Source organism: Lepeophtheirus salmonis, chromosome 1 (genome assembly GCF_016086655.4).
Source record: "Lepeophtheirus salmonis chromosome 1, UVic_Lsal_1.4, whole genome shotgun sequence".
In the NCBI taxonomy this organism is placed as follows: domain Eukaryota; kingdom Metazoa; phylum Arthropoda; class Copepoda; order Siphonostomatoida; family Caligidae; genus Lepeophtheirus; species Lepeophtheirus salmonis.
Window position 1 is genome coordinate 35,772,587 of NC_052131.2, and position 21,570 is coordinate 35,794,156.

The 21,570-nt window shown below is 31.6% G+C and overlaps 2 protein-coding genes and 1 long non-coding RNA gene across 4 annotated transcripts; 2 read left to right on the top strand and 1 right to left on the bottom strand.

The window, feature by feature from the left end:
- Window positions 1–2,144: 2,144 nt before the first annotated feature.
- LOC121125895 (cytochrome P450 2U1) lies at window positions 2,145–6,053 on the top strand. Its single transcript, XM_040721154.2, has 3 exons — window positions 2,145–2,520; window positions 4,486–4,708; window positions 4,781–6,053. Exons 1-3 carry the CDS (start codon window positions 2,272–2,274, stop codon window positions 5,755–5,757), a joined length of 1,449 nt encoding a protein of 482 aa, XP_040577088.1. The 5' UTR covers window positions 2,145–2,271; the 3' UTR covers window positions 5,758–6,053.
- A 5,295-nt stretch (window positions 6,054–11,348) lies between these two features.
- Window positions 11,349–11,794, bottom strand: LOC121125903 (uncharacterized). Its single transcript, XR_005866779.2, has 2 exons — window positions 11,585–11,794; window positions 11,349–11,515 (listed from the first exon to the last, which is right to left on the bottom strand). It is a non-coding gene; the product is annotated as an uncharacterized lncRNA (long non-coding RNA).
- A 114-nt stretch (window positions 11,795–11,908) lies between these two features.
- On the top strand, window positions 11,909–17,400 carry LOC121125911 (uncharacterized). 2 transcript variants are annotated; one of them, XM_071891564.1, is made up of 3 exons: window positions 11,909–14,074; window positions 14,209–14,608; window positions 14,801–17,400. In XM_071891564.1, the coding sequence occupies exons 2-3, from the start codon at window positions 14,214–14,216 to the stop codon at window positions 15,924–15,926; spliced, it is 1,521 nt and encodes a 506-aa protein (XP_071747665.1). In that variant the 5' UTR covers window positions 11,909–14,074; window positions 14,209–14,213; the 3' UTR covers window positions 15,927–17,400. The 2 variants fall into 2 exon arrangements, with proteins under 2 accessions (XP_071747665.1, XP_071747667.1); XM_071891566.1 differs by having other exon boundaries at window positions 13,594–14,074; window positions 14,789–17,400.
- The last annotated feature ends 4,170 nt before the right edge of the window (window positions 17,401–21,570 follow it).

Here is a 21,570-nt window from a genome sequence, read left to right on the forward strand (position 1 = left end):
TTTCATCAAGGATTGTACAAGAGTTATAGATCAAGATGGGGCCCTCGTTCATGAAAGTCTACATGTATTTGGAATATGATATATTTATATATTATATCAACATACTTCATTAACTTATCAGTTATTACAATCATAGATTTTTCTGTGCTCGCTTCGACCCTTCACTTGTGTTTCCCTCCCTGTGCCTCGGGAGTAAATTATCTTGGAGTCTTGTGTGTTTATATCTTATGCATATTTTGTGATTATATATGGCAATTAACCATCTTCCTATTACTGTGAGGGTTTTTGATCCTAACGAATGGAAGAAAAGCATAATTTCAAAATCCTTCCTATATAAAGCATCCTTTTTAGTGGTTGATAAATAGTAAATACAAGAGCCCGATGGATTTGTAGAGTTGTCGAGCTTTGAGAATTGAATAGGCTAAGGAGATCTTCACAGTTTGCGTGATTCCTTCCCAATGCTTTGAAACCTACTTATTATTTATATATATGGAAGAATGGAAGAATCAGTCACTGTGGTTGCGACTTCTCATCTTGAAGATCCTCGTATTAAGAATAAATTCATCATTGTGAATACTATAATATAGTGTACAGATAGGAACAGATGGAGGTTCTCATCCTCTCAATTGAATATTGTCCTGCTAAAGACAAATTCACTTTTAATGACACTCTAATAAGTCTCTTTCATTAATCATTGATTTAAGTTCTTCAATATCCTCGACGTACGAAAGAAGCAAATTAATCATATCATCTCTATCAACATGATCCTAATGGTTAAAATTATTTCTCTTTTACATGAAGGCCAGATGTGTTTATAAATAGAGGATTTTCTTGATCATGGATGCCATATATGTTGTATATTATTGAAAAATCTAAATGTTATTTTAAAAAATTATATATCTAATATTACAAGATAAAAAATGATTACTGAAAGCATGACATCAAGTTCTGTCAGTTAAACAATGAAATTAAACTCCAGCTGGGATTGAATTAAAAATAAATGATACATTACATTGATATAATCTTAGTTTGATAGTTTCTTCTCTATTCATTTCATGTTTTTGTTCTTTTTTAAATATTCATTTATTATTGTTCACATCTTGTCAAACTAAAGAGACCATAAGGAAAACAGGTATCATGTATATCAATCAGGAAGGTTTTTCCTTATCTCTCATTCTAATTCGTATAAACTTCAGTAAATGTGCTATTTCATGCCTTGCGCATTGTTATCCCGTCTTTTGACTAAGATTCATCTAATTTAATTTAATACTAGTCAACGTTTCGGACAGGGTTATGTATTTTTCTTTAGAATAAGCAAGAAAAATAAACTATTAATTAAAACCATAGTTCATAGTCCCCTCTTTCCTTGAACTGGGTTTATAACTTGATGTGTCAAATATATATATATATATAAATCACACTTTTAACCTTAAGAGCAGAGATTCAAATAAAATGATCTCCTGGAATGTTAAAAAAAAAAAAAAAAAAAAAAAAAAAAAAAATGTTATCTTGATAATCGTTGTGATGACGTTTCATTAAATTAGCTGCAAGTAGCTATGACTTATGAGATACAGGAAATAAACACAAATAGCCACTCCATATCTAGCAATGGTCAATGATATAGGCAGAAAAATGCCATTAATGTAATTTCTTTGATTTCTTTTAGCTGGCCCGTTTTTTTTGGAATGGGTAATCTGAAGAAGGAATTTTCTTTTCCTTAGCTCCTGTTATTTAATTCCTGAGTAGTGAACTTCCTTTCCTAAATAGATTCAATTATATTCAAAACAAGATTGAACATTCCCGTCTGCTCATAAAAGACGGAGTGTAATCCTGAGGATTTGTTGCTGAGTTATAAATGTAAGTTCTTGTTGGACTCAGAGTAGAACTTTCAGGTTTTTTTTTAGTATGCCCATTATATGCACGATTTTCATCACAAAACATTACAGCGATGTCAATCTTCAATTATACTCTAAGTACACAATGACTTTTACTTATAACTCCACAACAAATCATCAGAATTATTCTTTCTTTTCACAAACTTGTGATTATTTTATTATTATTGTTCTCTCTTCAATAATAACACAATAAGGATGATAGCTTTGGTAAATAACAAAAATAAGTTTATGTATCAATTACATTAAATTCAAATTTTTTAACTTCTGCTTAAGAGTATATTTAGTACTAACATGTACTTTGTACGTGACTTGTCTAGTCAAACTATTTATACTAACATATTAAATTCAAATATGTTCTTCTATATATTGTAACAAGATGTTTTTGATCACATTTGGAGTATTGTTTATAATTATTACTTGTTATATTGTCCAATACTATTGGAATAAAAGACATCTTCCTCCTGGACTTCCTTCACTTCCTTTACTTGGATCTATACCATTTTTACAATGTCAGGGATTAATGGGGATTTTGGATCCGTCACTCATGCTAAAATATGGAAAATTATACACAATTGATGTTATATGGAATCGTATCATTGTCATAAATGACTTTTCTTTGGCTAAAGTAAGACCATTTAATACTTTATTTTGATAAGGGGTCATGTGCAAACTATATACGCAAGTTTTTTCTAATTATGCCCCACACCCTCCTCCATGTTTGCGTTTGGTACAAATCAAGTGCACCTGAACCATACGATGGTGGTTTGGAAAGTTTCTGACCCAACAAAGAAACAAGACATTTTTCAAAAAAAAGTATCCTTGTAACTCAACACATTTATCCCAGCCATGTTTTCATCACTGTCCAATTAGTACTCTGCCTTTTTTTCAGCAAAATAATTGATCACGAGACACTTTTTGTGTTTGGCTGAATTATTCCGATTTGGATTGACTTGGAGGCGTCAAATTTTAGCACATGAAGTCTTTATACGTCTGTTATTGTTTGAATCTATTTAAAGGTTAAATTTTCAAAAAAAAAAAAAATAATAATAATAACGACAGCTCGATACTTGATTTTTTCCATTTCCACTAAACACTCACGTCAACTCACTCAAACGACTGTTACATAACAGCTGCGCGTCAAAAATGGCTGAAACTTTGTTGAGTAACTGTCTAAAGATGCTGGATAGATGTAACTAGCTTTTATTTCAGAGGGCTGACATATTCACGTTGAGTCCGAAACTTTTCAGAATTTTCATCACTATTGTACTCGGCCGGTTCCGTAGTGAATTATCGTGAGTCGAGTAAGGAAGTCTCAAAGAAATAAATTTGCCATATTTTATATTTTTACTCTCCTTAATTCCCGAGGAGATAATATCAAATGATTAAGTAACTACAAGTGAGTGTCCTCAGGAAAAACAGAGATGAATACTGGAGATTTGTTGGGATTTATCTTCTATATTATCTAAGTAAAATTGCCATTTCGTCGGTGCCTAATAACTACAGACAATGCCGAGTACTATTGCTAGTAAGTAATAATTGGTTGGGGAAAAAGTAATTTCGTATTTTTGGCTTTTTGGGTTTATTTCAATGCTTCATAAGAAGTGTTACAATCATCCGATTTAAGCTTGTAAATATGTCCTGTTCTGTTCGATAACTTGTTAAAACAAGAATTCAACTTCATAACTACCTATTTGTAGAAGCCATTGTCCCTATTGGCAAAAAAACTCGGACAACCATTTTTCAAAGACCTCTATTAAGGTCAAATTTGTACCCCATGCGCGTTAGCTGTAGACAGGAACAGGCAGTAGTCACTTGGTACTAGATCTGGACGGTATCCAGGAGATTCCAGAGCGTCATCTAAGATGTGTACGGACTGGTGTTGTTGTTATGATGTCTTCTTGTCTGCTATTTACCAATGCTGGGTGCTTCTGTTCTATCGTCAGCTTTAAACGGTCGAGTTGTTCACAGTAGTGATTAGAATTGAGGTAAAAAATTAGGAAAAAATTATCGCTCGAACCACTTTTTTGTAACATAAACAGAAACAGTATTTATATTGCAAATTTTCTTGGTTGCTTTCGACTCTTTTTTACTTTCAGGTAGTAAAAATGTAAAATATGGTGGATTTCTTCCTTTAAGACCTTCATACTTAACGGACGATAGCTGACAACTGAAATGGTCAAGCGCAATACTGTTTGTATACTGTTTCGTTTGTAGTATACACTCACCTTTACAATACCCCCAAAATTTAATAACTACTTATAAAAATAGAAATATTTAAATAACATTACATTTTAAAGTTATCCGCAATGTAACAAGTCTCCTCCGTAACAAGTATTATCACTCTGCCCTATAAATGATAAAAAAGAAGATGCTAATTACACCCTTGCATGTAACTAATCAAAAGTTCATCAAAATATCGATTTCTTCATCTTTAAGACATCAAAACTCAGAGTTGGATCGAGTTACATACCTAATATTTTCTATTTCTAAGCAGGGTAAAAAAATACCAAATTTCAGGCATTACAAGTTTCTCGTAAAAGGATTGATATAATGATATTTTTTTTAATGACTTCTTGTGTCTTGTCCATAGAATCTTTTCAATCGTGATGATATGTCTGGTAGAATTCAAATGTATTATGAAACATATGTGAAAGGGTATAATGGCATTGCCTATGGAATTGCAAGTTCAGAAGGTATACTTTGGCAGAATCAAAGAAGATTCTCTTTAATGAAGCTTAAAAACCTTGGATTTGGAAAGAAAAGCATAGAAATTATTATATATGAACAAATTATAAATTTGTTCGAAATGATTGGTGAGTATTATGCTGTTATATTTTTCTGAACGCTTAATTAACTCATTACTATATGATGTACATTCGTTTTAGAAACGCAAAAGGATTCGTTTAACGATTTGTTCATAAAAGATATATTCACCATACCAGTAGTGAATGTTCTCTGGAAAATAGTCGCTTCTAAAAGCTACGATTGGAGAAATAGTGGCGAAAGAAAAGTCCTAGCAGCTGTTAACGAAGTTTTTGGAGCTGCATATGAAACTAATTTTTTCTTGGAAAAGTTTCGTCATTTTTTACCTTACGACATTGCTGATAAGTCCACTTTGAAACTACGGCAAATAATGGAGGAATTGATTGATGAACATACACAAAACCTTGATGAGAATTCACCCAATGATTTTATGGATGTATATTTAATTGAAATGAAGAAAAATGTAGATTCTACTTTTTCAAAGAAGCAACTTGCATCATTATGTATTGATCTATTTTTAGCTGGTGCCGAAACAACAAATACTACTTTAGTTTGGGCACTTTTGTACATGTCATTGTACGAAGGGGTCCAAGAAAAATGCGCAGAAGAGATAAATAGTGTCCTGGGCTCACGAATGCCTCAAGAGGAAGATATGAAAAATCTTCCTTACACAATAGCAACACTGAATGAAATTCAGAGATTGTGTAATACTGCTCCGGCTAGTCTACCCCATAAGAATTTGAAAGATATCAAGATAGGTGACTATGTTGTTCCAAAAGGAACATTATTCCTTGCCAATCTGATTGGATTTCATCATGATCCTAATATATTTGAAAACCCTCAACAATTTAATCCAGATCGATGGCTTCATTATAAATCATGTCCTCAGCAATTTGTACCATTTGGATTTGGTAAAAGGATCTGTATGGGAGTATCCTTAGCCAAGAAAGAACTGTATTATTTCTTTGTAATGCTTATTAAAATGTTCATCATACGTGTTCCTCTATACCATAAAAGACCTGATCCGAATGAAACTAATGTTAGTCTGACAAAATCTCCTTCTCCATTCTATGTTAATATAACTAAACGAGATGTATAATACCATAATGAATAATTTACAATTTTTCACAGGTCTTAAACAGAAATTCAACTACTGCAATATTATATTTTTATAATTTGTAAATCATACAAAAGGTATTGAATATTTCAAATCTCCATATTTCACAAATATGGATGCTTATATTAGTATATCAATGTGAGTAAAAATATCATTTTTTCAATATATATATTTACTAATTTTTACTTCTGTATGTTCTTTATCACTGAATTGTATTTAAACTCCTAGATAAAAATCCAAGATATTCATTAATAAATAGTTTCGATTATTTTAAGAAATTAATTCGTTCTAATAAAAAAAAAGTAAATTAATTACTATAATGTGAACAGATGAAATTAAGAGACAAAGTAACTGCGCAGAAGGGAGTGGGTTTGATATTCCGAATATAAGCTATGATAAAGTACTTAAATTATGTATGCCAAATGCAAACATCGGGAGGGGGGAGAGAAGGGTGGACAAAAACTTGTAGCCATAGTTCCTAATTCAAAATGTGCTCAAATATCGGAAGATTTTAGTTTAAAGTCTCTAAACCTTATTTATAGTTATTAATGTAGGATATTATAGTGATCATTTACAGGGGGCGATGCTCCTCGCAGTTTTGGAAACAAGAAAAATACCGGGACTTTTTTAGTAAAAAAATTTTACCCGTAAAATGGAAGAAATTATTTTTCTAAGTCAACTTTTTATTAATTTCCTTTTTTTAAGAAGTATGGTTAGGCAATAAAAAAATTTTATTCATCATAAATTGTATAAAATAATCTATGCCAGACAAAACTTCCTGTGCCAATTGTATATAGCAACATTTACCCCATAAAGAAGAGGGGTGATTATCTTTTTGTACTTAAATTATAACAAACACTGGGAGGGGGAGAAGGGTGATAAAGTCTACATTAAAAATTTGTTCATTAATATTTTTTTACATTTCATAAATTTTAAAATACAAAAGTCTTCGTTTTCCTCATTCATTGCGTAATGTCCCTCGTAAGATAGGACGGGGCATCTATTGAAGATATGGTCTGCACTTTGCAGTTCTTCTATACTGACATTGCACGTTGAGCTTATGTCTTTCCACTTGCTTAGGTGGGCCAGAAAAGGACCATGTTCAGTGTAAGCTTGTACAATGAGTCTCAATTTTTCTCTTCCGAGCTTGATAACCTTCGACTTCGGTTAATTAAGCATAGTATGCGTATGTTTCATACTTTGATCTTTTTATATCGGTCACACCAATATTGATAGAAGAATTTATGAATTACCTGGTATTGACGTCCCAATAGTAAAGGGGTTTTGGCTCTCAGTACCCCTCTTCGCAAGATGGTCTGCAAATTCATTTTCTGTAATGTCAGAATGTCCTTTGCACCGTTCTAGATATATATTTTTCTCACTCATTCCTTTGATGATGGTTTCTTTACATTTTAAAACTTCTTTACTAGTTTTAAGTGGATTAAAGATTGCAGCAATTGCTGATTGGGAGTCCGATCTGATTATTACATTATTCAGTGTTTTTTCGTACTTAAGAAGAGCTTCTACACCTTGTGTTATCGCAAAAAATCTCTGCTTGAAACACAGAAGCCTCTTTATTCAATGAAGCCATTGAATAATAAATTGATGAATCACCTTTGGGGATGGCCCATCTAGCCCCAATGATTCCGTATTCGTCTTTAGACCTGTCCGTATAGATGATCGCGTTAGGATTCTTAATCTGACTATTATCTATCCAAATGCGATTACTTTTTATGTAGTCAATTGGTTGATCCATTCCGACTGGTGTAAGTATTTCATTACTATTGAACCGATGCCCACGATGTTTTGAAAGATTACTAATTCCATCCCAGGTATCACGTTAGAAATGCTTTGTTCTCCATCTTGATTTCGTTGCCTGCTCCTTAATGTATATGTTCAGAGGAGCAATACCAAAACATGCCTCCATTCCTGCGGTTGGTGTCGATCGAACTGTATGAGTCATTGTTAAGAGTACAAGAGTACTTTCCTTTGAATGGTGTATAATATTTTTCTTGGACTTTTCTTTGTAGTGATTGCATGTCCCCATACTAGACACCCATAGGAGATGATAAGTCTGATCATAGCTTCATACAACCAGATAACCTTGTCTGGGGTCCGTCCCCATTTTTGTCCTATGATTGTCTTGCCAATATTCCATATCCGAATACACTTGGAGGTTGTTTTTTTTCACATGCTCTGTCTAGGTGAGCCCTTCATCAAAAGTCACACATAAGTATATCGTATGTGTGGCATATTTCATCACTTTGCCATCCATTTCTAATTGTGGAATGTCTTTTGATCTAAGTTTATATGCTTTCGAAAAGACTATAGCGCTTGATTTTGATGGCTTAAAGGTAAGACCATTTTCTTTTCACCATTCAATAACAGTATTGATTGCCCTTTGCATTGCATTGAGAAGGGTGTAGGGATGTTTTCCACTAATTAAAAGGAATATGTCGTCAGCGTAGTCACCACTTGCATGGATGTTCCAAAAGAAGTACTGAGTCTACATTGTGGGAAATGAGTTTCCATGAGTATTTTTAGTGATTCGGTAGGTGATTGAACATAGCCCTGATCAGTTTTAAATAGAGCGCTTAAGTACTACTCCAAAGAAGACAACAGACCCGAGTTTAAAGACACAGCCGAATTTTCAGAGTTTGTAAGAACTATGTGGAATATCCTAAGCGTCAAGACACCTGGAGTCTTGTTGAATTCTCAGGTAAATAAGATATTTGTTAATAGTAAGCTTCTTTATTTAGGTATTACTTATTTTACAATATAATAATATCATTACAATATTTTAAATTTTCAAGTATGACTACTTCAGAAATTAAAGCTCTGCTGGATGAAGACCTAGTAAAAGCTGTTTGTTTTTTTACTAACTGGTATATTGGTTTTTCTTTGAAGAAGATCAGCAGTACATCATGCCAAGAGTTAATGGTCATCAGAGACACACCTCCGGACTCAATAACCTTCGATATCCCAACCAGTCAGTATGTAGATCTGAAAGAGTTCATCAACATAATGAGCAGAAGGGGATTTGTCCACTCCATCCGACTTTCCCTACCTATCCTGTCTGTATTCTCACTCCATGTTCTCTTACACCACAGCTACTCCTGAAGAGAAAGACAGACAAATCCTAGAGCTTCATTTGCTGCCACATTCATTGACAAGATGCAGGACAGTTTAAACTCTGACTTTATCGCCGTTGTGGGAGTAAAGTGCTAGGAAGTCAGCTTTTCTTCAAAGAATTTCATTTGCTTTGTTTAAGGTCATGGATAAAAATTTAAGTTCTAAACTGAATGATGACATTCGATTTTTAATACAAAAGAAAATGGCAGCTAAGAATGCAGAAGATAATAGAAAAAAGCTAAATTTCAAACAAAATCTCCTGACTTGTAGACTTGGACCAACATTGTACTTTTTGATATTGCCTTTCCTTTTTTATATGTTTTTAATGTTTATTTTGATTAAAGTACTAATAAAATACCACTTCTATTAGAAATATTTAGCCTCATTTTTATTATTTAGATGATTTTCCCTAGCTAAATACTTTTAAAAACTCTTTATTTTGTAGCAAAACACTTTTATAGAGACATTCCATATATGATATAGAATAAGCAAGACTCATATTGGAAACGCGTGAGCGCAGTGTCCTGTCCTGCTTACAGGAGTCCTTGATTGTACCAAGGAAATAATAAAAATGAGGCTATATATTTCTAATAAAAGATGCATTTAAATTTAGTACTTAAATCAAAATAAACATTAAAAACATATAAAAAAGAAAAGTCACTATCAAAAAGTACAAAATTGGTACAAGTCTACTACAATATACTCAAGACAAGGAAGGTAGAATTTAGTAGTTCTCAATTCTGATTGGCTTAAAATTAGACGCTGCTTCATGTTCCTCCAGACACGCAGCCAGTTTGAACAGGCCATCCCCCCTCCCCCTAATGAAAAGAGAAGCATAAGGGTGTCTACGTCACATCAATAATACGATATTATAGTTCGGTGTTAGGCACATAGTCTTCCTTGTCTTTTGATTGAGTAATTTATTTTTCCCTTAATCGCTCTTTCCCTAGAGTCCTTTAATTGAGACAAGTCATGATGCTTTTAATTTTATGTCGGATATGAACATGATGTATGTCTCCTACAATTTCCCTATCCATATTGATATTCATCCAAATCTTGTAAAATTTATGTAACTTTATACTGGCAAAGCCATTCCTTCTCGCTAAATCATCGCTACTTCCAAGTCAATGGAGTCCCAAAGTAAAGCATTGTTGTCAAAGATTAAGAAAAAACTTGTAGGAATAATTACCTTCTTGCCTTAGACGAAACTACGATATCTCTAGAGTAAAAATTTAGTTTCTTAATTGTGATGAACAAAAACACTTCAATTCAGTCTCAATGGTATGGATGAAAACAGTGATGATATCAATAAATCAACAACGCTAACGTTATCAATGTCATTTAAAGCCTCTGTTATGGGGAATTATTTTTTATTTTTTTTTAAATATTCATTTAATTGGTTAGATGGAGTAACACTGATTAAGTATAGTATACATAAACATTATAGTATTACAATTACTCCATCTAACCTAGGGATCTTTTGGTGAAATCCACATACATATAGTATAATTCTTTCTTTAGAAATCACCGGGCGCGAACGTATACACATTAAGTTCAAGAGAATAACTTTCGAGCGTGCTGTCCATGAGCTATGGACATGGTGATTGAAATTTAAATGTGTACTGATGAATGAGACTGCTACAATTTTCGTCGAGATTATCATCAATAAAACCTACATAGTAAATCAATATAAGAAACCCAATATTAAGATATATTTTTAATATTATACTTGTTTCTAACCAAGGTTAATATTTATATTAACCTTGATTTCTACCTATATTCATAGTTCCCATTAATTATTTAGCATCTTCATCTAGATCCTCTTTATATTCCATAGAAAAATTTAATTGCTAATTCTAAATTTAACTAAAAAAATTTAAGATCCCATTCTCAGAGCTGTATTTGAATCCACCTATTCAGTGTTCAGATCAAGTCCGAGTCCTCAACCTCCGGGGTTTTCTGGTTCCGAGTACATGGAAAAATAAGTAATGTCTGGATCTACCTGTAGTCTCGACTAAGGTAGATATCATTTTTCCAAAATTTATTCCATGATTTTTATAACTCTAATTTACTTTGGGACTCCATTGACTTCGTGATGGCGAGGCCATCATAAAAAAAGAGTATAAAAATAATGATGACAGCTTTGGTAAATAAAAACATATTAAGACAGGGACAACTGCAAAAAGCCGAACCTCTTTTATAATAGTTTTTTGAATATCCCTGTTGATGAATGATGAAGCACGCCTACCTCACTCTAAAATTGCTGTGGGGAAGAATAAATTACATTAAATGTTTGATTTTTCCTTTTTTGAATGAAGAGGGCGGAGTCTACATTTATGATTGATTGATTGTCATTATAATAATAAATGTATGATTTAAGATACAATGGCCAATTATTGTCAGAGGTGATAAATTGGACTCAAGACTTGACTTTGACTCCATAGTTTAATGTAAAATATATATTTTTACATTAATGATATATAAAAAAAATAATACAAATAAACAACATAATCTTTGAACTAGAATAAACAAATAATTGGGTTAACAAAACTCCATATTCTTCTCTAGTTAAGCTAAGTCAGTCTTCCGAACTTCGAATGAGCATATTCTAAAAAGTAAAATATATCAGATAACATCATAACTCCTAATTATATCTCCAAATGATAACTAAAAGTACCTCTTCTAGCGAACAAAAAAAGTCTATGTGCACCAATACATTTTTGAGCTGGGTCCTCTTTTTGCTACTTCATTTAAAGCTTTAAGCATGCCAAAGTGAACCGCTGAAGGCAATGAAACAGTCTTTCGCATGCCTTGTCACCCTATATTTTTGTTTTCTACACTATACAAAGATTACAAAATAGAGAGAACGACTAAAATTTTTTAAGAAGGACTAGAAAGAGAGTTGAGTCAGCTACTGACTGTAGTCCTTTTACTCCGTATTATTTCTGACGTCATAAAACAAAAACAACAGTTAACAAATCAATGAAGGGAAAATAGCAAATTCATAGAATATGAGTACTTCACTCAACAACTGTCTCAACTATGTCGTCAGTCCTTCTTTTAAGTAATCCTCACTCATGCTAGCGAGCAGCGGTAGTAAATGTGATGACTGATGATCAAGGTTTGTCGATAAGAAACTTGCAACGCAGAATGATTGACGTTAGCTGAAAACTTTTTTGATGACGTCATAACGGACCTTAGTTCAGTGTTACTCATAACTGATTAAGTGTTAATTAATCATTATAGATAAATACTAGAAGCCGAAAGAGGATAAAAAAGTTGTGAATGGATCTTTTGTAGAAGGATTCAGATATATTCATCGGCATCCACCCATCCATTCCGTTCATAGGAATTCATATTTTTTCCATTTGGATATCCAATAAATACGTCTTCTGATCCACTCTTTAACTTCATGTTAAAGGGATCTCGCCTCTTAGTCTTTGTGCCTCACTCGGTGGATATCATCTTATTTAATGGAAGAATCCTGCATTGTGCAAATGCGCTTCACATCAAGGTCTATGATAGTGACTTCTGACCTCGTGAATCATTGCATCTATACACAAGAATACAAAAATTCTTCCAGATTTTTTACAAGAGCATCGTATACTTCAACATATAAGAATTATGGAGTTCCTTAAAACGACAAAATAATCGACTGATAGATCCAGTGAGGAACATGACTAGTTATCATCCTTCATCTACTGCTCCTTAATTGAAGTTCTTGAGTCCTTTTCTCCTTAAGTCAACTCTGCTTCGTCTTTTACCCAAAGAAAACTATTTCATTGATAAGTGCTCTTGATGCATTTAATGCAGAAATGTATGGTCTATATGGATAATTATATAACCTGGACACTTTAAGCCTGATTAGTGTTTTCTTTATTACTTGTGAGTCCCTTTTGAGATTGGAAAACAAGTGGAAGATTATTCTAGAATTAAAAGATAATCATAATGTGCCTCTTTTTCCTTGATAGTTTTGTCTGTCAAGCATATTCTATTCTGCTATTGCTTATAAATAGTTATTAGGAACTGTTAAATGATTATGTCTTAAAAAATATACGTGACTTCTTAACTTCTGTAGATTTTATTGGAATATTGTGGCAATTTCAAAACTTATTGACTCAGGAATCCTCTTCTAAACTTGTTAGCATGGTGGAATATTACTCTCTCGAAAATTTGGGGTCCTCATGAAAAAAAAAAATTACTAATTGTGTGCCATTCGATCTTATTATAAATTGTTTGATTGAAGACAATATTTAAAATGTATCAAATCATTCCCACAATTAGTTAAATAACTATTATTGGTTTGTATTACTAACTATTATTTGCTATATAAAACTAAAGATGCTTTAGAAAACTTGATTTCCCTAGTATTCATATATATATATATCTAGAAAGAGGAGTCAAAATCAAATGGCAAATGAGTCTTATTCAAGGCATCATATTCGGTTAGTTAAACAAAATGACTACATTGAACTATACTTTTATTATATTCAAGATAAAGGACAAATTAGGATCTTATTTTTAGTTTATGTTTTTCATGAACATTTGCGATTTAGTGCATAATATCCGCTTATTCTTAATATATTATTGATTTCTTCGCTATACTATATTTATTTGAAAATGTATCTTCTAAACTATTTTTTTTTTAAATTCAAAGCAACTTTTAATCTATTTAAAAAAAAAAAAAAATTAATACCGTAATCGCCTGAGGGTAAAAATTTACACTAATAGAATTGTATGATAAGAAAATATGATACTATTATATCGTATGATGTATTAATACAATTATTTATATAAATTTGAATTTCCTCCTCAATTGACTCCTTTGTGACGTCATCTAAATAGCCGATACAATTGTCAACTAAAGCAAAGACATCTTTTATCGACACACCTAAATATATATATATATAGTCACCTTGATGATGACAAGCTACGAAAGAAAGAAAGACAGACATAAAGAGAGAGAGGGAGAGAAATAAATAAATGAAAAAGAGACACAAGTACGTCATGTGAACACGCTCTTTTCTTTTGTGTGACAGGAGTGCAATAAAAGGAATAATTAATATTTCTGATTATCGGAGCTTATTCGAAACTAAGGGACTTCTTCATTAAAATAATATCGTTTTTTCATTTTTAATAAGTGTTATCTATCTATTATTTTTAATAAGTAATTATAAAATAATATATTTTTTTAGTAATAACTTAAATATAGCATACTGCAGCCAGCTACTTCCATTCTAAAGATCTTAATTAATTATCTTAATATATTTAGAATTTTTTAAATACATTTAATTATTTTAGAGAGAATGATTTGCTGTTGTCCGGGTTGTAGGACTGGCTTCCCTAAACCCAAGAAAAAAATCCTTCAAAAACACAATGAAGAAGATGTCGTGGAGGCAAAGCATTCTCTTCATATGCTCCCAAAAGATCCTGAACTTCTTAAAATATGGATCAAAGCCATTAGAAGGGAAAACTTTGTACCAAATAAATATACAAGGATTTGTAGCAAGCATTTCCCTAAATCCGCTTTTATTCTTGAAAGAAGGGATACAAACTCTACTCGATACAAGAAGTCTGGTCCTATTCAAAGAAATAAATTAAAATCTGATGCTATTCCAACGATCTTTCCGGATATTCCAAAACACCTACAAAAGAAAACTTTCCCTGAAAGGAAAACCACTCTAGCTACTTCTGATAGCAGGTCATTATGCAAATGAAATAACATACTGATACTAATAAAAGTTAATATGCAGCATTTTTTATAGAATAGTTCATCTTTCAGAAAAGGTTAAATCTGCATATTTTATAGCTTAATTATCAAGTTTTGTAATGTAGTAATTTAGAAATATATGGTATTTCCATTGATATTTAAAATATATAGTTAATTTTTCAGATTAAAGCAAGAAATACTTCGTCATGAATCTCAAATTGAACAATTATCTAAAGAAGATAAGATCGAAAACTTAACAGATATTAAAAAAAAACTGAGTAAATCCAATTTACCCAAGGACATTAATGAAAACTCTGATGAAGACTATATTATTTTATCTGCATTATCAACACAAGATCTTGTCCCTACTATTTTGTATGGTTTAAAAGTGAATAGTGATCTCACGTACTCCATTTTTTCCAAGGGTCTTCCTTTACCTATCATCGAAATTAAACATATCTGCTCCTCAAAGCATCTGAGCCGTTTTTCTGATGTGAATAAAATTTTGTCATATTTAAAGAATAGATCAGATGAGTCGAAACAAGCTTCAAACATAAAGTATGCCATTGAGCTCTTAGAAGAGTCGCTATATCAGCAAGACTTTTACTCGCAAAATCATCTTGGATTCCTTATAGAACAACTTCATCTTCACTCTGTAAGCGCAAAAGGACGAAGATACTCCCCGGAGTTTCTAGGAATTTCAACACTTTGGCACAATACTAGCCCAGCTTTATACAATCAAATTAGAGAATCTGGAATGATTTACATGCCAACTGAATCCCGTATAAGACGAATAACAAATGTATTCTCAGTCCAAGGAGGAGTACCAGGCTCAACCATGGACTATCTGAAGTCGAGAGTTGAATCATTAGATGAAAAAGACAAACGTGTTTCGATAATAATTGACGAAGTCTACTCCTCACAGAGAGTCGAATTTAGTGGTGGCAATTTTTTTGGTTGTGATAGTAATGGGAACTACTCTAAAACTATTCTTTGTTTTATGGTAAAGAGTGTACTTGGCAACTACAGTGACATGGTGGCTATGGTACCAATTACAAATATATCATCCTCAATTATAAAAGAATACTATATGAAAGTCCTTCAATTGGTTACTAAAGTTGGACTTGAACCTGTTGCAACAATTACAGATGCACATGCTTCAAATAGGAAGTTCTATGTGGATGAACTAGGAGATGGAAAGTTCCCCAGATATATACTCAATCCTTTTTCCACAAATGAACAAAAAATATTTATGCTCTTTGGTCCTATACATATCTTAAAAAAATTTTTAACAACTTTACTAGCATAGGAAAGTTTTCATGTCCATCTTTTGAAACTGAGGGTATTATTCTTGAAGCAGAATTTGAACATGTGAAGCAAATCTACAACATGGAACTAGGTCAGGATGTGAAATTAGCTCATAAACTGAACCATAAAGTCATTTCTTCTCAACCAGTTGAAAAATGTAACAATGATGATCTATCTCTGAGATTTTTTCACGAATCGACCCTGAAAGCCCTCAACCATTATGCATCAATAGATGAACAATTCGTAAGCTTCAAAGAAACGGGCCAAGTGATGGGTACTCTGAAACGCTTTTGGAATTGTGTAAATCTAAATTCAAACTCCATCTATGTCCAAAAAAAGGATGATTCTCTAAAGCCAATTTCTGTTAATGAGAGAGAGCAAATCATTTTCTTGGTTAAGTTTGCAGAGTGGATTAAAGGGTGGGAGGAGTACTCTAAGAAAAACGGAGGAGGGTTATCTTCAGAGACATTTCATGCTGCTTATCAAACATCAATTGGACTAGCCCATTTAGTCACTTATTTACTGGATGAAAAGAATGTGGAGTTTGTCTTTCTTTGTAAAATTAATTCGGACCCAATAGAAAAACGTTTTGGATGGTACAGACAACTTTCAGGTGGAAACTATTACATCAGTTGTAGACAGTTTTTTGAAGCGGAAAAAATCATTCGTGTTAGTCTACTTTTAAAATCAAAAATCAAATCAATATCCTCCATTTTCGTGGATACCAAAGAGTTAAATGATGCAAGTGAAGAGGATATCTCTAGTTTTGTTGCCCTTATATCTTCCAATTGTTCAATGGAATTAGAATCCCTTCAAGGACTCGAACCACTTATTTATTTTGTATGTGGTTATGTTACCTACTCTATTTTAAAACCTTGGAATCGGGAATGCTGCACCAACTTCTTGTCTTCAAATGGAGGGGTTACTTTCTCAATGGATGAGTTGGGAAATTATCAGGAATTGGACTCCTTTATTAACGAAATCAATAAAGGAGGTTTTAAAAAACCTAGTGATATAATTTATCTTCTTGGAGGACATCTCTATGAACTCTTACAATATGTTTTCACGAATGAAGAAGTTCGTAATATTATTTTATCCATGACGGCTCCAAGAAGCGTCTTTGTGCTAGGTGCACGAAGATTTCTCTCTTCACATCATCTAACTGCAACATGGTTTGAGAAATCATCATGCAGTAATAACCATCTACTCAGCACCACTTTTTTTAATCAAATTGCATCTAAATTATTTAATATGTTTGCTAAAAATTTCGTGTCTGAAGCAAACAGCCAACTTCATGCAAATAATAAGAAAAGGAAAAGTACTCCAAGGAAATCTGTATCTCCCAAAAAAAAGTTAATAAAAGAAAAATCAAAGAAAGAACAATCTGATTGAACAGTTCATAAGCTCTTTTTTTTTATTCATATCAATGTAATGATGCTTTCAATTAAATAAAGTTTCATTTTTACACCTTTTAACTATTTTACTCATAATTAGAAAAAAAAAATCCACTCCTGTCATTTATGGTAAGCATGAGAGAGATAACGTCGTACAAATATTAATAATAATATTTAAATTAATACAATCCATGAAAAAATTAGTACTCTCCTCAAACATGATGTTGTCATTCCTTACCTAAATAGTACCCATTTGAACTATGAAGTAATATATAGTCTATAGCAAGTTAATAGAAATTTAAAAAATAAACATTTTATCTCTAGCTACCATAAAAAATGGACGACACATTATTAACTATAAAAGACAAATAAAGTACGTAGTCATATAAGTAAGTATTGGCAAATTATATATTAAATGACGTAGAATCACGATACTGGTAATTCAAAGATCAACAAAAAGACTGGTTAGTATGTTATATATACATTCTTATTTGCATATCATTGTCTTTCTCATGCCTCAGGAGACTCATTTACTCATCGTCCATGTTTGTGAGATATATTTTTCTCTCATGGGCACTAACGAAGATAAAAAATAATTGAGGAAACTAATTTATGTATTTGCGATTATAATACATATTAAATATTTTTTTCATAGAAGTACTTATGCTTTGAGTTTTACTTAGAAAGGAAATAGTATGATGAAGGAGCTCATAAAATACCTCAAGATATCTAAAATCCTGGAAGGCTGGAAGTGTTTTCAAGTACAAATGAACGCATACCCAAGGAATAAAAGTCGTAAATAAGTAGTTCATACAAAAATTTCTTCATTTTTTCTGTTTTCTTATTATTTCATCCCATATTATTAACAGGAAGCTAGTTTTTAATCATTCTACTTCCAGTCACCTTCCCAAGAAAACTACATCTGACTTGCTCAATAAAAGTATCATTTTTTATCAGTCTATTTACTGAACACATAGTAGGAGGAGCAACTCAAGGTGAACATACATGCTATTTCTGAATATTATTGTAAGATTATAATTTAGCGTAGGTCAGCCTTTCGGATGTCCAAAAACAAGGCGATACTTCCAAGATGATCAACAATATGAAAAATTTTATTAATGAAAGATGGAATAGATCAAGAGAGACTCTGTCCAGATGTTTTTGTCTTTGATAGATTAGTCGAAAAGAAGATTCAAATGATCTTAAAAACTGATGATGTATTTCCATATTTTTTCGGTAGTTAGTTTTAAACTAATATTAAGCAACCTCTCTGATACTCTTTTAAGAACTCCTATAGATCAATTAAAATCCAAAAATTTATCATAATTCAATGTAAATCTATCTTTTGTTCATATTTCATTGAAACCTGTGACATAGGATATAAAACAATTGTAGATTGTACACGCAATAATACAAACAATCAACATACTTTTATTCGAGTTATACTTTTATAACATAACCAAACTTCCTTCTGCTTTATTCGACATTACATCAAATATTGATAATTTAATAAGTATTTATCTATATCATATAATATGAGTAAAGGCAGACGAGATAAAAAAGATGGATTATTTTTATTTAAACTTCTGTCGAAGTTACAAAACATTGTAAAAAAATTCAAGCATATACTAGTTCTATTTGAAGCCATAGATATGTTTTCCTCTCTTATTAGATGGAAATTCAAATACGAAGAAAAACAGATATACGACTTGATGAGCCTACAAACTTTAATGAGAATTTTATCATTCGAATGAGATACATAAATAATAGATTTTTCGAATAAAAAGGGGGACGTTGTGAAATTGTGAACCCCAAACACAATGGAAGAACCTTTCAGTACTTTATTTTATTCTTTTTTTGCTATTAAAAAGGGGTATCTCACTCTCCAGATCCAAATCCCAGAATAGAAGGGCCAAAGAAAAAATATTCTTCAGTAAAAAAACTAAATTAACCAAAAAATCAATTATGGAGCTCACTTCCTTCACTCGCAAAGTGGAGTAAGGGAAGGCCCGTAAAAAATTATTTGAATTGAATTTGAGTCAATTAAGATACTTTCTAAAGAGAGCACCTAAAGAAAAAGTCTTCAGAAGCTCACCCTCCACTCAGAGGAAAGAGATCCCAAGACCTTGACTGCCTCTTAACAACTGACGATATTAAAAATGGAATATTGATTTGTTTTTAATACTTCATTTGATTTTCCACAATTTTTTTATTATTTTTTTGTTTTCTAGTTATATTTAGTATTTAACTACATTAAAAGAATGGATATGCTCTTGATCAAAATATTATCAGAACTTTGCAGTCAAGGAGCATGTCATGAAAACATTTTGCTAAAATTTTCTGGAAAACGCTTAATGTTGGATGTGTTGAAGAAGTATTAACCTTTTACAATTTCTTTATATGCAACCAGAAAAGCAGGGAGATAAGTTCGGCAATTGATATCTTTGGATGCAACTAGGAGGCCAATTGTGGATTAAATACAAAGTTTGTATGAAGAGGACTTCAATACTCTAGGTATGGTAACCGGAGTCAATGATATACGACCACGTGAGAAATTTCTAAGTTGAAGTTGATGCTTCACTCGATTCCAAATATGCAATCAAAAATAGACATCAATTACATTCATATTGAAGTCAAAGACAAACATTATAAATTACCTAAAGAACTGTACTGTGGATATGGAAAGCCAAGTTCTGAGCATACACGAGATAATTGCACAGCAGACAATAGAGAATTGGTCTCGTGACGTAAAAGAGATTACTATGCTTCAGAATGCTAGAGTAAAAAAGCCTATGTGGAGAAAGGGATGAGATAATCAAATTCACAAGCCATTACGTCGTCAATTTTTCACGTAAAAAAACTGACTTCTTCTCATGAGACCCCTTTGCTACCCATCGACGTATATCCCCACCTAGGAAGAACTTTTATAATCTACAAAATATAATATATAACTACAAAAATATATTTTCTGAGGATCATTTAAGATTATACAACATCCCTTGTGTCTCTCATTCACAGCCAAGGATTCAAGCCAAAACTAGGTGTAATTGAGTAGTTAATATCGGTATTGTTGGTCCTCAACATTCATCTTACAGAAAGTTCTGGTTTTACTCCTAAGCTCTGAGATCAATTATAATTGTAAATGATTTATATTAATCAAGAGTTACCATATTTTTATTTTCAACAAATTATCTGAGAATTATGTTTGAGTAATAATATAAACCTTATCTGCATCATCAATCCCTTTTATTAAACATTGATAGAAATACTCTCCCTGGGTGTAAAATTATCTCAAAGTAAAGTTTATAGACTTTTGTATATTATAATTTTATTTATACAGAAATTTTTGATTAATAAAGATTTAGATTTTAAGATTCTAATGATCTTATGACTAATGATGATAATGTTTCCATATTTTTTGGTAGTTAGTTTTAAACTAATATTCAGCAACCTCTCTGATACTCTTTTTGATTCCTATGGAACAATTAAAATCACAAAATTAAAAATTTATGATAATTCAATGTAGATCTATCTTTTGTTCATATTTCATTGAAATCTGTGACATAGGATATAAAACAATTGTTGATTGTATACGTAATAATAAAAAAACAAAATACTTTTATTCGAGCTATACTTTTATAACATAGCCAAACTTCCTTCTCATATATTCGACATTACATCAATTATTGATAATTTAATAGGTATTTATCTATATAATATAATTTGAGTCAAGGCAAACGAGATTAAGAAGATATGTAGATTATTTTTATTAAAACTTCTGTCGAAGTTACTAAACATTGTAAAAAATTCAAACATATATATATATATATATTTTCATAACAAGAGAATGAACATATTAACCATAAATTGTGAAAATTCTTCATTTAAAAATTTAGAGCTCTTATTTAGAGCACATCTAATAGTTATTGAAAAATTGTATCTTGTATAAAAATGACGAATTCCTCTCAATCAAATGATTACTAAAGATTTCTATAGAAACATGAATGACTTCAGATCCTATCATCACTTAAAGCCATTTATAAATGTACTATCTATGTATACACATTATAAGCTTTAAAGATTTTTAAGCATACTTTTAGATATGATTTGTAAAATTGTTATTATAATTGACAAGTTTTATTTGAAGCCATAGATATGTTTTCCTCTCTTATTAGATGGAAATTCAAATACGAAGAAAAACAGATATACGACTTGATGAGCCTACAAACTTTAATGAGAATTTTATCATTC